Source organism: Eurosta solidaginis, chromosome 1 (genome assembly GCF_040869045.1).
Source record: "Eurosta solidaginis isolate ZX-2024a chromosome 1, ASM4086904v1, whole genome shotgun sequence".
In the NCBI taxonomy this organism is placed as follows: domain Eukaryota; kingdom Metazoa; phylum Arthropoda; class Insecta; order Diptera; family Tephritidae; genus Eurosta; species Eurosta solidaginis.
In genome coordinates, this window is record NC_090319.1 from 147,657,976 (window position 1) to 147,675,337 (window position 17,362).

Genomic DNA, 17,362 nt, shown 5'->3' on the forward strand with positions numbered 1-17,362 from the left:
TATTTCGCAGATCTTATTTGAGTTTTCAACTCCAGAAGGACCCATCCCGGTAAAATATCATATCTGTGGTCGGTAGTTGCAAGAGTGCTTGTATCCTAGAGGCTACAGAGGTTTTTCTGTGTGTGGTATTCGCCGTTAGCCGCCACTGTGACTAAAGCGGTTGATAACAGAGTAGTGGGTCGATATTGTGTTATGTACGCTAGAGTTTGTGTTGATTGGGTTCGACTGGCATCCATTGAAGTTGATGGTGTGTCTGGGTCTTCAACGTGTGGTGTAGTGTACGCCTTGCTCCTTTGTGGCCGCTGTGCTGAGTTTTGGTTGTAGGGTTTCGATTGGAAATGGAGTAGAGAGTGGTGTCGCTGTTGGCAATAAACACACGTGAAATTGCTATGACAATCTTTTTCCAAATGTGAGCAAGCTAGACAATTTGTGCAATAATTACACAGACCGACAAAATGAGACCGATTTTTTTTTTGACCATAAACCAGACCATACTTTCCTAAAGGTCTTCGATGCGCTGAATTCAAATCTGGACACAGAATTGCTCTATCTATTGAGATATCCTAACCTAAATGTGGAAAAAACACCGTTTTTGCCTATTTTTGAGGTTATATATAAACGACAGATTTTTTTTTTTTAAGCACACATAGCATCTTAAAGAAGAAGCCTTTCTCTTACGAATGGCGTTGAGTTTGCTCAAATATCTTTTTTTTTCGCTAAGATAGAGCAATTATCGTAAGACTTATCGTAAGAGGTATGTGTTCTACTGCATCATACCTACGTTAATTCAGTGGTTTTTCAGCTATAGGAAAATTAGCAAATTTATAAATTTTAATTACTCTATCTTAGCGAAAAAAAAGACATTTGAGCAAGTTCAACGCCATTAGTAAGAAAAAGAGTTTTTCTTTAAGATGCTACGTGTGCTTTTTAAACAAAAAAATCTGTCGTTTATATATGTAGGGTTTGTTTATAATTTTAACTTTACAATATTTTACTTTGTAATTTTGTTATTTTTTTAAATGTATTCATGTATTTTTAATTTTTAATTTTGAATACTTTTACTTCAAAAATTTTCATTCATTCTTGTAAAAATTCGATAAATGTACAACCGATTTTTAAGCGTTAATAAAATATTTTAATTTTTACATTAAAATAGTTCCTTTATTTATATCAATATTGGAACTACAATTATATGCTCAAAACTATTCTTAGGAATGGCAATTTAGACAACGGGAGACTTTGTGTGACGATAAACTTTGGATTTTTGACAGTTTAGACACTCTTTTGACCAACTGTTAATATCTTTAGTCATGTTAGGCCAAACAAATTTTTTAATTATGAGTCGTCGTGTAGCTCTTGTACCAGGATGTGCAATTTATATATAACTTCAAAAACATGCAAAAACGGTGTTTTTTGCACATTTAGGTTAGGATATCTCAAAGTTCTGACGTGATAGAGCAATTCTGCGTCCAGATTTGAATTCAGCGCATCGAAAACCTTTAGCAAAGTATGGTCTGGTTTATGGTCAAATTTCTTGTCGGCCTGTGTTATTGTCTCTCCCAAATTTGCTTCACTCTCTTGGATCGATAGATCTCTGAATTTTATACAACTCATCAACGAGTGGTTGGAATTGCAGAGTTTACATGAGAATTGGTGCCTCGAGTTTACATGGAATGCTTGGGTCTTATTCCTAAATGGGTTCTGGGGCGTAGACGATTTTTGAGCAAAGATAGAGTTAGGGTTGCGGGGTTTATTGGGTCTACATGTTCCGAGTCCTTCTACCACTTCGTATCGTGTGGTGAGAAATTTGTCCATTTCTGACCAAAGTGGGAGTTCGTTTCTAGAGTCTAGAGACTGCTCCCAGAGAGCTAGAGTTTCATCAAAGAGTTTGGAAGAGCATAAATATACGAGGATGGGGTCCCAGTTCGCGGTTGAGACATCGTTCGAATTTAGGATCGAGATGCAGTTGTTAATTGTGGTTTGAACATATTGAATTCTTTCACTATTTTTCGAAAAAATTGCTTGCATATTAAATAGAGTCTTTAATTGATTATCTACGAGAATCCTGCGATTCTCGTGGCGGGATTTGAGTGCTCCCCACGCTAACTTCAAATTTTGGTCATTGAGGAGATGTTTTTTAATGACCAGAGCTGCATTGCCTCGGGTTTTTGCTTTCAGGTGATAAAGCTTCTGTGCCTGAGATAATTTAGAGTGGTTTATATAGACGGCAGTAAACATATCTCGGAACGACGGCCAGTCTTCATATCCACCGTAGAAGACCTCGGTGTCGCATGCGGGGACTTTTAAATAGGGTTGGTGTTCAGGGAGGGTATGCACGATTATTTGTTGGGGGACTGTCGCATTGAATTAAGTAGTCTGACGGGTCGTTATCATCTTACTAATCTTAAGTTTCGTGCTCATCGCCGTGCCGAGCGATGAGTCGTATGCTTGCTCACACGCTGCCTTGGATCTTTCCTCGGTGACGTTGAAGTGTGCCTCTTCATATGCAGTTTCCACCGCGTCTACACGTTTGTTTAGATCATCGAGACATATTTTGCGACTAGTTTCAGAGTGGTCCGCCTCCGTCACGTTCCACCATTTCTCGCAGAATTTGTGTAATTTTGTCACTTCGAAGAAGACTTTTTTCTCAAAAGGCCCAAATTCTTCTTCCGACAGTGATTTTGATGGGTGACTAATCCTGGCAGGGGCAGTAGGGTTTTGGGTTTCTCCTGTTTCTCAGTCATATTAAAATTTTTAATATAAAATTTGCTGCGATTCTAAGTGTTTATTCCCACTGTAATTTTATTCGCAATTTTGTCTACTCAGGCCCACTGTGCTATTTTGGGTAGCGGAATTTGTTTCACACAGGTGGTGACGACCGGCTTTTGTATTGAGAGTCGGATCTCACTTGGCTTAGCGCTTCTAAGTACCAGTATGTGTGTGTATGTATAAAGAGTATCACAGTCGAAAATAGAAAAAGAAGTGGGTGGAGTTATAATTGCTTTTCAGTGAGTGTTGAGTAAAAAGGTTCAGCTTTAAATAATTGGGTATTAGGTTGTGCTATTTTTAGTATGGATGTTTATGAGTCAAAGGGTTACTAATTTTATTTCGTTCTGAGTTAGGTAAAGTCCAAAAAATGTGGGCGGAGCTTATATATGCCAGTACATAAATGGAGTCCTTAGTGTTTTTTTGTTGCAAAAATATATGCAAATGCAATTTTTTGGGTAGCAACTAACTTTGAGTGAAAGTGATTTAACGGGAGAGTGTATGTGGTAGAGATATACGCCGCGATAAACGCCGCCGGCGCCGCCGATTTAGGTCGTTTTTCAAATTGTCCTCAAGTTGTTAAAAAAGGCAAAATACCCAAAGAAGGTGCCGATTTTGTATAGAATGTTGTATTGCGATTGGTTGAAAGAATAAGCGAATTCTGTGATGGAAAATCCTTTAGTAGGTTCTAGGGGCATATATACTCCTTTGAAATGTTTCTTACCTCATACTTAAGTTGAAGATATATGTATGTACGTATGAGAAGGGTTTGAAAAATCACTTGGGCTTACATTCAAACATCTGCTGTTTATTTGCGAAACTATACAATAGCGTCTGAAATATTAATTTTGATTTTCACAATTGATCCTTCAACACCCAATTCTCCCGGTTTGACATTTCCTAAAGTTGGCTGCCCCATCCAAAACTAGTCCCTTGGAGTGAATCACATTGATTATAGTTTATCAACCATGTTTAAATATCACCTACACGTTACGGCTCCTTTTACAAATGTGAATACATAGGCACATATATTTACTAGGTAAGGCTTTGTCCTTCGCAAGAACACTCAAAGTTGTGAAGCAAAAGCTTTCCCAAGACAGTCGAACTAATGACCATGTGTGCTACTACCCTAACACAGTGGACAGTCGAACTAGTCTGAAAACTGATGCTACGCGGTCATCCATAATGAGCTCTTATATCATAAGGCCGGAAAACAGCAGTTAACATCTTTCAACTTAAAATCGGTCGACTTTCATTCTAAAATATCGTTTTGGTTTAGCGAAGACTATTGAAATCAATGTTTCGAATACAAACGTCTGCAAATTTTGGTCTACATTTAAGAAAAAGGTATCCAGGGTTCATGTAAAATTTAAATTATGTAGGATTATACCATTTTCACCCATGAGTTACACAAGAACATCCACTTGGACTGTTTATGATTTCGAGGGCGGCATTCTTGGCCGAATAGTTACTCCCTAACGTTTCAAGGTGTTCTCTGGTGTAGCTCGGCAGCACAGCGCGACAAAAGCATCCGTTGAAAAGTCTTCGGAGCTACATCTATAGCTTTTAGGAAAGTGACGTCGACGAAGGTATGAGTTCGAAGTCGCAGTCCTATAGTTTCTGCGCTGGCATATGGTGTGAGGGTCAGGAGGCGTGGTAGCACTGGTGGTCGGGATTGCTACTGTTCGCGCATCGGGAATTGTAGCTCTTAAAAACAGCCTCAAAACTGGAGGCGCCCTGTGCCACGAGAGTCATGAGTATTAGTAAACCATTAATAGCAACCGTAATCCGCCTTTGTGCGTGACCACCAAGGAGCCACAAATGATTTAAGGAAATTGTGTTCGCGACGATTATTAGCAGTTATCCCTAGGCGAAACTACGCTTTGCACCAGATATACAGACAAAAGTGTGACTATTTCATGTATCTCTATTTCTTTTCAGCAGGCGCAGCAGTACCAATTCCAAAGACTGGTGTTAGGTTCGAAGCCTCTCTGGAGTAAGCGAACGAGGGATAATCCCTCCGCAAGGAGCAAAAACCCCTAAATATTATTTTTATAAATAGAAAAATCAAGCTTTTTAAAGCAAGAACACCGGCGTACGACGGCGCGCCGCCTACGCCGCCGCCGCCGATTAAGTGATCGGCGTAAGCCTCTAGTATATGGTATGGGTAAGTAATATATACGTTTTTGTGAAATATATTATGGGTATAAGTACAGATTTTTGAGGGGAACCCCTATGGGCTTTAAATTATATACATATGTACGAACTACTGGGTTTAGACGAGACTGCACCTGGTTTTTATCCAGAGTCTGATGTTTTGTACCAACCGGTATAATGTACTGATATTGGGGTGCTTGGAGTTTGCTGTACTTATCGATGTATACGTATAATAATTTGTGCAGGATGTACTCACTTTGGCATTCCGTTTATGTTTTATTACCATCTGTTTTATCGTGATTGCGTTTAATGTTGTTGGTTTTCCTGTGCTGGTGATTTTCCTGTGTTGCTGGAGGTTTGCTACAGTGTTTTTGTGATTGTTGTTGTTGTTGGTCCACTTATGCAGGTATACTGCTCGTGGGGACAATCAAAATATTTTAACAAATTTTTATTTGAAATTTGTTGTAAATATACTTTGGCACTTTGCACGTATATATGCTAAACAATTTGTCCACTAGGGTGTACCGTTTTTTATAATAATAATTTTTTTCTTTTTAGGTAAATTCTTTTTTGTTTAATAATTTTTATTTTTAATAATTTGGGAAAAATTTAAACAACGTGACATCAGGACGGACAAGGCGACAGCTGTTTCGATAATACATTGTAAATCTCTTCAAAGCCTTTTTTCCCGGGAGTGGGAGTCGAACCCGCACTCCTACGATAGTTGAAATAGTTATAAACGCATTCAGCTACGTCATGCCTTAGTTGTTGTACAGTTTTTGCCAATTGCCTTCTTCGCATATATTATCTTCCACACATTACATAATTCGTATATAGTTATGTGTTGAAGTTATGCCTGTTTGTAATGCGGTTTTCAGAGAAACTTGGTATTTGTTGTTGTTTTTGTTCTATTTATAGAACTACAACGACTTAACCAAATGTTGTCTACTTATATGAGTTAACCGGGGATTGCCCGTATCGCTTTAAATGTATGAAAACATTTATTTCAAGCAATTTTAAATTTTATAATTTTTATTTTTAATAATTTGGGAAACATTTAAACAACGTAACACCAGGACGGGCAAGGCGACAGCTGTTTCGATTATACCTTGTAAATCTCTTCAAAGCCTTTTCTCCCGGGAGTGGGAGTAGAACCCGCACTCCTACGATAGTTGAAATGGTTATAAACGCATTCAACTACGTCATGCCTTAGTTGTTGTAAAGTTTTTCCCAATTGCCTTCTTCGCATATATTATCTTCCACATATTTCATAATTGGTATGTAGTTATATGTTGAAGTTATGCCTGTTTGTAAGGCGGTTTTCAGATAAACTTGGTATTTGTTGTTGTTTTTATTCTATTTATAGAACTACAACGAGTTAACCAAATGTTGTCTACTTATATGAGTTAACCGGGGATTGCCCGTATCGCTTTAAATGTATGAAAATATTTATTTCAAGAAATTTTTAATTTTATAATTTTTATTTTTAATAATTTGGGAAAAATTTAAACAACGTGACATCAGGACGGACAAGGCGACAGCTGTTTCGATTATACCTTTTAAATCTCTTCAAAGCCTTTTCTTCCGGGAGTGGGAGTCGAACCCGCACTCCTACAACAGTTGAAATGGTTATAAACGCATTCAGCTAAGTCATGCCTTAGTTGTTATAAAGTTTTTCCCAATTGCCTTCTTCGCATATATTATCTTACACACATTACATAATTCGTATGTAGTTATGTGTTGAAGTCATGCCTGTTTGTGCGGCAGTTTTCAGAGAAACTTTTTGTTTAATTTTCAATATAAATTTCTTTTATCTCTGTTTCTTAGCACTTGTATCACTCTTCGCACTTTGTATTTGTTTCTTTTCTTTTCAGCACCTTTTTTCCAAAATTTTTCGCTCTTCGGGTAATTTTTCCCAATTTTAATTTACTTTAAACCTGTTTTATTTTCAGCACTTTGTAATTGTTAAGTAAGTAAATGTGGATTTTTTCTACAATTTGCACTTTTTTTTTGTTTAAATTTATTTGCAGTTTGTTTTAGCGCGCACGTACCGGGTAAGTATTTGACTTTACTTTTAGTTTTTTCAAATTTTATTGAATTTTTTTTTGCACTAGCATAGGTACATAAGTATACACTTGCATTAAGGTAAGTAAGAACTTTTATGTCTTTTTTCGCGGGTCGATGACGTTACTTGCACTTCACGTTTTGTCCTTTTTTCTTCAAAGGAAGAAGCACTCATTAGGTAAGTACTTTAAGCAAAGGTTAGTATTTTAATCAAGGTAAGTGTAATAATATATTATATATATATATATATATATATATATATATATATATATATGTGTGTGTGTGTGTAATTCATTGTTTGTGTAAATATGTATGTATGTAAGTGTGTTTATTAATTAATTAAAATTCAATTAAATTGGAGCTCATGTCTCCAACAACCTGTATTGTTTAGCCAGTGGAGGAATGTTTCGTTTTTCCTTTGTTTCGCAAACCAATGAAGACGTGGAATTTTGCACACGAATTAAAAAAACTATAAGCAGTGCCAAAAATTATTTTCTTTTTCATTATTCGAAGCTTTTTAGTATATATTTTATTTAAAAAGTGTTGCAATACCTTGCGTAAATTGCTAAACAACAACAATTTATGTATACGGATATTAATGAAGCAATAAAAATTACAGCTGCACTGACATCGTACAAAGAAACGCGTACCTATACTCATACATACATTCACGTGGGTTGTGCTAGTGTACATTTCGATACAGAACTATTATTGAATTTTCTAAATTATTTTATTATTTAGAAAAACTGCATTGGAAAATTCGAAGTTGTATACATACACCTATATTTATACGAGCTCCGAAGCATCTTTATAATATTTTCCGTACACATTTGCAACCACTAGGAAGGATATACCCGTAACTGAAGCACAAACACTTGTATATACATAGGTGCATATTCATTTGTTTATGTAAATAAATTTATACTAAATAATTTTTTCCACGTATATACGATATACAGGTTTACCAAAAAGATGACATCTTTGGATGAAAATGTTATTTGCAGCGAGGAATTAAAATGTGTTGAAGTACTAATTTCAAGCAGATACAAACTTTAAGTTTTGTACAAAAAACAGAAATCATTGAATCTGAAAGGCCTACTCCTAACTTATGTATAATACAAACTTCTACAACACACAAAAGGTTTTTCAGTCGCTCAGTTTACAAAACCCGCTGGATAGCTGGTTGCTCTAATTTAAATAAATTATTTTCTTGGTATTGTATTTTTTTCTCAAATGATAAAAATATTTTGAATTCGACTGGCTATGACGACTTGAATAACTTAGCTAATACTTTAGAAAGACATCAAAACACTCAAAAACATCTCAATTCTACTATTTCTTTCTTTAATTTTGGAAAAGAGCGTATAGAAACGTCTTTGTCTCGACAATTTTGAGAGGAAATTATTAAGTATAATTCAAAGGTTGACCACAATCGAAGTGTCTTTCAGCGTCTGGTTGATATTGTGTGTCATTTAGCACAACAAGAGCAGCCTTTTACGGGTCACGACGAGTCCAAAATGTTTTTAAATAAAGGCAATTTTTCGGAGTGTCTATATTTATTGGCAAAATATGACCCTGTTTTAGAAAAGCATTTAGAGGCAAAGGAGACATCTGGGCCGAAATATATATCGAACAAAACGACATAATAAAAAGTGTGTCGGATGTTGTAAAAGCTCGGCTTGAGGTTAAAGGCACTTCCTTTGTTTCCATCATTTTGGATGAGACGCCAGATATAAGTAACAGAGAACAACTATGCGTGATTTTTAAGTACTCTCTTGATAACAAAGAACATGAAAGGTTCGTGTGATTTTTTGATGTTTCTAAAATCGTACTGCAGTTGCACTTACTAAGGTAATTTTGGATCTTCTTGACATGACTGCGCCAAAAATTTAATTGCTCAAAGCTATGACGGAGCTACTGTAATGTCCGGATTGAAGAATGGAGCGCAGAAAAGAGTAAAGGAACATTTTCCAAATGCTATATACGTGTGGTGCAATGCTCACATTTTAAATTTAGTTTTGTCAAAGTCATGCAATAGAATAGGGGAAATAAGCTCATTTTTCTCCGCTATTCAGTCACTGGTTTCATTTTTTAATAACAGTACTAAACGCTCCAATTACTATAACAAATTTTGTAATATGTGGAGGCCATATCGCTGCAACGCGCTGGTCATATTCGTCTCGTATTGTTAATACAGTTCTAGATCAGAGGGGTAATTTAAAAAATCTCTTTACTGATATGATTGAAATTGATCATTAGTGGGATGGGGATACTAATTTTCTCGCACGAAGTTTTTTCAATTCGCTTACGTCTTTTAAGTTTAACTCTTCTCTTGTAGTATTTCATACTATTTTTGAAAAAAACAGATATTCTGTATAATATTATACAAAAATGCGAAGCTGACGTTAGGTGTAGTATAAATAAGATAAAAGAATTTAAAAATTGGTTGCGAACTGACTTTCAGGCGCTTTTTAATAGTTTTTATGATTATTCATGTCTAAACAAGACAGCTCCGCGACTGAAAAGAAACACAACCTGTCCTAAAACAGAGTTTAAGAGGATATTTATAGAAATAATCTAATATATATTATAAATGGCAAAGTTTGGATGTTTAGATGTTTGGATGTTTGGATGTTTGTCGAGACGTTTGTGACTCAATCACGCAAGAACGGCTGGACGGATTTGAATGAAATTTGGCACACATATAGCCAATAGTCTAGAAGGATCTACTAGCTATATATTTTTCAAACGGGGGGAGGTCCCCGCCCACTACGAACAGTTATAATTTAATTATTATATTTTTTAGTCTTTGCGACTGAATCACGCCATAACGGCTACACGGATTTTGATGAAATTTGGGACACAGACAGTAGTCTACTAGCGAAATTTTTTTCGAACATGGAAAGAGGGGTGGGGGTCCCACGACCCCTTCGAGCAATTACTTTTTAATTATTTTTACACATTATAACTTTACGTATACTGGCCTTCACCAATATCACAGACTCAATGGGTCAAATAAGTCGAGGGCTTATAAAGTGAGCAGTGACACCCTCCGCTCCCCTCCCCCCCCTCCCCCCTCCCCCCTCCCCCACCCTTCTACCCCTCTGGTGTAAAATCTATAAATTGTTATAACTCAATATAAATTTTCTCCTAAATCAATAGTTTTTGGTATCTGGCACATAATGATGGAGATCTAAACCATTTTGGAAAAACGAGCAGCGGTACTTCTCCTCCCGCCCTCCATCAATTGTTTTTATTAGCACGCTTTTATTAGCTTTACCTCTATGTTTCTTTGTAACTCTTCATTCGCTCCAACGCGCCTGCTGCCTTATTAAAATGGTTCTACAATTAGCTTCGCCTTATTTGTAATCCCGTTGGGGTCATATCGAGACACTTCGGGGATCATTTTCGGATGGTTTTCGGGATTCGTCCGGGATCCCGCCGGGGTCATTTCGGGACTTTTTCGGTACTATTTCGGGATAATTTTGGAACCCTTCCGGGATCATTTCTGTATAGTTTTCGGGATCCGTCCGGGATCCCGTCGGGGTTATTTTGGGATATTTTCGGGACTATTCCGGGATCATTTCGGGACTTTTTCGCGAACATTTAGGGACCTTTCCGGCAACATTTCTGGATGGGTTTCGGGATCCGTTCGGCATCCAGTCGGGGTATTTTCGGGATCATTTGCGTAGCTTTGAGAGATAAATTCTTGATGGTTTCCGGGGCCATTACGGGACTTTTTCGGGGTAATTTTGGGTGCCTTCCGCCATCATTTTTGGATGGTTTTCGGGACCCGTCCGGGATCCCGTCGGGGTCATTTCGCGACTTTTTCGGGATCATTTGGGGTCCCTTCCGGCCTCATTTCTGGATGGTTTTCGGGATCCGTTCGGGATCATTTCGGGACTATTAGGGGATCATTTGAAGACCTTTCCGGCATCATTTCTGCATAGCTTCCGGGATTCGTCGGGGATCATTTCGGGACTATTAGATCATTTGAAGACCTTTCCGGCATCATTTCTGCGTAGTTTCCGGGATCCGTCGGGGATCTTGACGGGGTCATTTCGGGACTATTTCGGGATCATTTCTGCATAGTTTCCGGGGTTCGTCCGAGATACCGTCGGGGTAATTTCGGGACTTTTTCTCGACTAATACGGGGTCATTTGGGGTCCCTTCCAGCATCATTTCTGGATGGATTTCGGTATCCGTCGGGGATCCCGTTTTGGTCATTTCGGGACTTTTTCTCTACTAATACGGGATTATTTGGGGATCCTTTCGGCATCGTTACTGGATGGTTTTCGGCATCCGTCCGAGATCCGCGAGGGATCATTTCGGGACTCTTAGGGGATCATTTGAGGACCTCTCCGGCAACATTTCTGCATAGTTTTCTGGATCCGTCGGGCTCTCGAAGGTGTAATTTCGGGACTATTTCCGGATCATTTGGGGTACCTACCGGCATCATTTCTAGATGGTTTTCGGTATGCGTCCAGGATCCCGTCGGGGTCATTTCGGGACTTTTTCGGGATTTTTTGGGGTCTCTTCCGGCATCATTTCTGGATGGTTTTCGGGATTCGTCCGGGATCCCGTTGGGGTCATTTCGGGAATTTTTCTCGACTAATACGGGATAATTTGGGGACCCTTTCGGCATCATTTCTGGATTGTTTTAGGGATTCAGTCGGGTTCATTTCGGGACATTTTCTCGGCTAATACGGGATAATTTGGGGACCCTTTCGGCACCATTTCTGGATGGTTTGCGGGATCCGTCCGGGATTCCGTCAGGGTGATTTCGAGACTATTAGGGGATCATCTGAAGACCTTTCCGGCATCGTTTCTGGATAGTTTTGGGGATCCGGTCGGGATACCGACGTGGTCATTTCGGGATTTTTTGGGTTCCCTTCCGGCATCATTTCTGGGTGGTTTTGGGGATACCGTCCGGGTAATTTCAACACTTCTTCGAGATCATTTGGGGTCCCGTCCGGCATCATTTCTGTAGGGTTTTAGGGATCCCTCCGGGATCCCGTTGGGGTAATTTTGGGACTTTTTCGGGACCATTTGGGTTCCCTTGCGGCATCATTTCTGGATGGTTTTCGGGATTCGTCCGGGATCCCGTCGGGGTCATTCATTTGGGGTACCTTCCGGCATCATTTCTAGGTGGTTTTCAGGATCCCATCGGGTTATTTCGGGACTTTTTCGGGATCATTTGGGGTATTTTTCGGCATCATTTCTACATGGGTTTCGGGATGCTTCCGGGATCCCGTCGGGGTCATTTCGGGACTTTTTCTCGACTAATTCGGGATCATTTAGAGACCCTTTCGGCATCATTTCTGGATGTTTTTCGGGATCCGTTCGGGATCCCAGCAGGGTAATTTCGGGACTATTAGGGGATCACTTGGGGACCTTTTCGGCATCATTTCTGGATAGTTTTCGCGATCCGTTCGGGATCCCGTAAGGGTCATTTCGGGACTATTTCGGGATCATTTTGGGGTACCTTCCGGCATCATCTCTAGATAGTTTTCGGGATCCCGTCGGTGTCACTTCGGGACTTTTTCTCGACTGATACGGGCTCAAATGGGGACCCTTTCGGCATCATTTCTGGATAGTCTGCGGTGTCCGTCCGGGATCCCATCAGGGTCATTTCGGGAATATTAGGGGATCATTTGAGGACCTTTCGAGCATCATTTCTGCATAGTTTTCGGGATCCGTCCGGGATCATGTCGGGACTTTTTCGGGGCTATTTCGGGATCATTTGGAGTATTTTCCGACATCATTTCAGTATGGTTTTTGGGATCCATTCGGGATCCCGTCGGGACCATTTCTTGACTTTTTCGGGATCATTTGGTGTCCCTTCCGGCATAATTTCTGGATGGTTTTCGGGATCCGATAGGAATCCCGTCGGAGCCATTCCTGTACTTTGTCGGGACTAATACGGGATAATTTGGGGAGCCTTTCGGTATCATTTCTGGATGGTTTTCGGGATCTGTACGGGAACCAATAAGGGTAATTTCGGGAATTTTTCGGGACTATTTCTCAATCATTTTGGGACCCCTCCTGGTTAATTTCTGGATGATTCTCGGGATCTGACCTGGAATTTTAGTATCATCTTGGGACCCTTCCGGGATCATTTTAGGTCTCTTCGCAAACGGTAGTTCAGCACACATGCCTTTTTAAATTATGAGCTTTTATGGCCGTGGATTTGCTGCTAATTATTCGTAATTAAAATTCGGTATGTTTTATCTTCAATCTAACACAGCTTTTTCGTTCTATAATAGTGTAAGGAACTGTTATAAATATAATTACACATTTTGTAATATTTTAATCAACTAAAACCCGAAAAAGCAACACTATTTTCATTTAAAAATTCTCTTTAGTTTTAGCTAATTGTAGTTTCACACCTTTGTTCTATGAGTAGTAATTCTTTCACCCCTTTCATATCAGTTAATTTAATTTAAAAACAAAATATATTTTTTTAATTCGAAAAAACTGTATTGTACTATTCATGAAAGCGTGCCTTTCAGCTTATCTTCTCATTTAGTTCTTTTTTTTACTAAATTACAAAAATAAAATACATTAGACAAAAATAATTTTTAAACAGATAACTTTATAAGAAGGCTAACGTGAATAGCACATATATTTTAGTTTCTCCTCGCGGACGGGGCCGCGGGTAAAGGCTAGTTGACAATATATCTTCAGAAATAAATGAGAGGTATTCAAACATATTTAAGCTAAGAGTTTTTAAACTATTAGATAACAGGCTTTTCCACAAATATAATTTGAATTTTCCACAAAATATGTTCTTCAAGAATATTATTCGGAATATTTTGACGAAAATGTGTTAAAAGCTCAGCTAATATCATTGTTGTCTTCAACGGAGTTGAGGGATGCCTATCTCTTTCAACTAATTGATTTTATAAATGAAAATTGTCTCCAAAATATGTTTTTTGAATTATTAAAGTTGGCACTCCTCATAATAACCATTCCAGCAACCAGCTGTTCAGCAGAGCAATCCTTTTCAGCTTTAAAAAGAATTCACACATATCTAAGAAATACTCAAAGACAAGAACGTCTTTCAGAACTTTCAATGATAGCTATCGAAAAGAAATTAGTTGTGACGATTAAACGCTCAATAATTTTAACGCTCAATAATTTTAATAGACGATTTAAATTGGAATACAAATAATTTGTAAACTGTCTCAAAAGAATATAAATATAAAAAAAATATTCATTTAAAGCATAAACAAAATTTTTAGTATGGGATACATTATCGCCTGCCAAGTTTTACCCTTCATACATTGGCTTGCCTAGTCAGTTTTTGCTGGGCACGCCACTGCCAACAGTCCATATCGACTGTTAAATATGTAGCTGCAAGCAAAACAGCATAACAGCCAAAATCATATTTCAAATGTTTTAAGGAGAATGTTTTTATGAAAAAATGGGGTACATTTTTTTACTTTAATAAATAAGAAAACTGTTTGGTCTTAATCAGAATTCGAATTTTTTAAGAAGTTATATCCTTTTTGGGTTTTCCTGAACAAGTTAAACTTTTTTTCATAACTCGTGATAGCGTCCCCAGATTTTGGTCGTTTTTGGCACACCTGTAAGTTATTCCCTTTCCTTACATTTTTTAATGTTCTAATAATAAATTATTTTAGAAAGTTGTGGGTAGATAAAAATATGTATAAATGGCTATATCTTTATAACATTTTTATAACTTTGTGTTTTTACCTCTTTCATAGTGAGTTATTGCCAAAAATAAAAACATGAACTGAAATGAGTATAATTTTGAAACTTTTTCAACTGTTCTCAATTTGTGATTAACCGATTCAGAAATTGACAGAATCATAAACAGCTGATAATATACAAGAATGTACAGTGCAAAGAATAAACTATGTAAAAAAGGCAATTCTGACTGAGAGAACTTTATCGCAGATCATGCTGTTCTCAAAAAATCACGGGATCTGCAATCTCAATTACTACAAAGGTTTTAAAACCATTCCTTTTTAAAATTGTTTTAATAATTTCAATGTTTAATTTCCATAAAACGCCCTTAGTGGATTAAGTTGGTGACAAAGCAAACTGTATACATTAGTACGCATATACACATAAAAAATTACCTTTGTATTAAGCTCGTTTAAATAAAGTTTACGCAGAGGTTCTTGCAGCCCTTGTAGGCTGGTTATCTTATCATTTAGTGGTAAAGAACCTAAACATATTACATGAAAGCTGCTTGTTACATCCTTTGCTACATCCGTAAAAAGTTTCTCGATCTGTTCCTGGACACTATTGCTAATATGCTTCACATCTTTTGTGATTGGTTCTGTCGATTCTTGCAGCATATCGCTAATCGATTGAAAGCTTTCTTCAGCGCTTGCCAACTCACTCCGGCCGTACATTATTATTGAGCGTGTTCGATGAGAGCCTCTATTATCATTAAACCGATTGCTGATGGTAGATCTTAAAAAAATAAAACGCAGATGTTCAAAAGTTACATATATATAATAAAAACCGACAGATTTTATTTCTTTTGTGAAAGATAAAATGTGTTGCGCCGAGTAGTTATAGTGTGTATTATGAATAAGTACCTGCTGGCTTAAGATACCGGTCAATTTTTAGGTATTCAAGGTTAAAAATAAGTTTTCGAAAACTTCTCTGTTTCTAACGTTTTGCCCCGTTTTTGTCAGTAACAATTTTGTATACTATGACCTTCTCCCAAAGTTTTGTTGAAAATGTTTTTCAAGTCTTAGCCACACTTTTCATCATCCTAGATCAGTCATAAACGAACCAAAATCGCTCAAATTTTGAGTTAGAAATAAAAAAAATCAGAAATAATTAAACCTAAAAATTTGGGAATATTAGAGAGCTGTAAAGCAGGATAATATTATTTAAGACGATACTTGTAGAGAATTTCATGGTCCAACACTTTCTACTGCACGAAAAACATTGACACCGAGATATTTGACATTTTGACTGTGATCTTGACTACCTTAAAATTGAGCGGCTACGGACTTAGCAGAGCTTCTGTTCCAATTCCGATCAGTCGAAATTTCCGACTGATTTCCAGTTTATGTATTAAACCAGCGCTAGCATCAATTAAGGAGGAACCGTATGTAGAAGTCCCCGCACGTAGGGAAAACTTCTGAACGCCAGTGATTATTTTGCATGCGGTTCTAGCAGCTCACTATACCCTGACGATTACTGCCAAGTATCCTCTGAGTAGCCACTGAACATCCGTTTAGTGTTGAACTGATGTGAGCGGCCGACAACCTGGCAAGATCCTCCGGCACAGTTGGTTAAAATGGGATACGGGAATCGTCAGCGTCTGACCATCACCAGGGGCAGGGGGGAATCGACCCTGTAGATCAGGGTTGTGCATAGGACTTGAGACCCGCAACTTGTAGTGCGCGTCGAATGTCTCCGCGATCCATTTTAAGCAGCTGAAAGCAGTTTTCAGCAAAGATAGTGTACGAGAGGTAAGAAAATATGTACCTTTTTTATCTTTCCCCAGGCATGCTTGACGGGAGCTGGGCTTTCATTCTGGCCTATCTCCCAAGCAAACCAAAATAAAACTTGCATCAACATACACACCCCTACATACAAATATATGTATGTAGTAGGGTATATGACCATGCAGACATGAAATCTATAGGCAAATATGTATATGAAGACATAGATACATGTTCATTTTTGAATTTGTCTTAATAGATTTTTTTTATATTAATTATAGCACACTTCACCCGTTATTTTTTTCCTGGGAATAATCCAATGGGCACAGCCTAGGTGCCGGCGCACGCTACAACAACAACAATTGCAATACAAAACTTGGCAACATCCAATATGGAAACCTCAACCACGACAATCTATTATCCGACGGCAAACCGCCCCAACAACAACACCCCCTATACACAATTTTGGCAGCAGTAATAACTGCAAAATTTTTTTATAGGCGGGGTAAAACATTTCAACAAACATTCGCACCGGCAAACCAACACTACAACAGCAACGGCAGCACAAAAATCTGAGCAGCAACAAATGCAGCGGCCACCGTGGTGTGATGGTAGCGTGCTCCGCCTACCACACCGTTTGCCCTGACTTCACACCCCGGACAAAGCAACATCAAAATTTTAGAAATAAGGTTTTTCAATTAGAAGACAATTTTTCTAAACGGGGTCGCCCCTCGGCAGTGCCTGGCAAGCGCTCCGGGTGGATTTCTGCCATGAAAAGCTCTCAGTGAAAACTCGTCTGCCTTGCAGAAGCCGTTCGGAGTCGGCATAAAACATGTAGGTCCAGTCCGGCCAATTTGTAGGGAAACACAAGGGGAGCACGACGCAAATTGGAAGAGAAGCTCGGCCCTAGATCTCTTCGGAGGTTATCGCGCCTTACA

The 17,362-nt window shown here is 38.3% G+C and overlaps 1 protein-coding gene across 8 annotated transcripts in view; it reads right to left on the reverse strand.

Moving 5' to 3' along the window:
* LOC137236868 (uncharacterized) overlaps positions 1-17,362 on the reverse strand; it is a 1,561,671-nt gene that overhangs the window by 1,133,130 nt on the left and 411,179 nt on the right. For all 8 annotated transcript variants that reach the window (XM_067759926.1, XM_067759924.1, XM_067759919.1 and 5 more), the window contains one exon: positions 15,096-15,435. In XM_067759926.1, coding sequence (XP_067616027.1) covers positions 15,096-15,374 — 279 coding nt within the window. In that variant the 5' untranslated portion in view covers positions 15,375-15,435. The remainder of the gene's footprint in view (positions 1-15,095; positions 15,436-17,362) is intronic.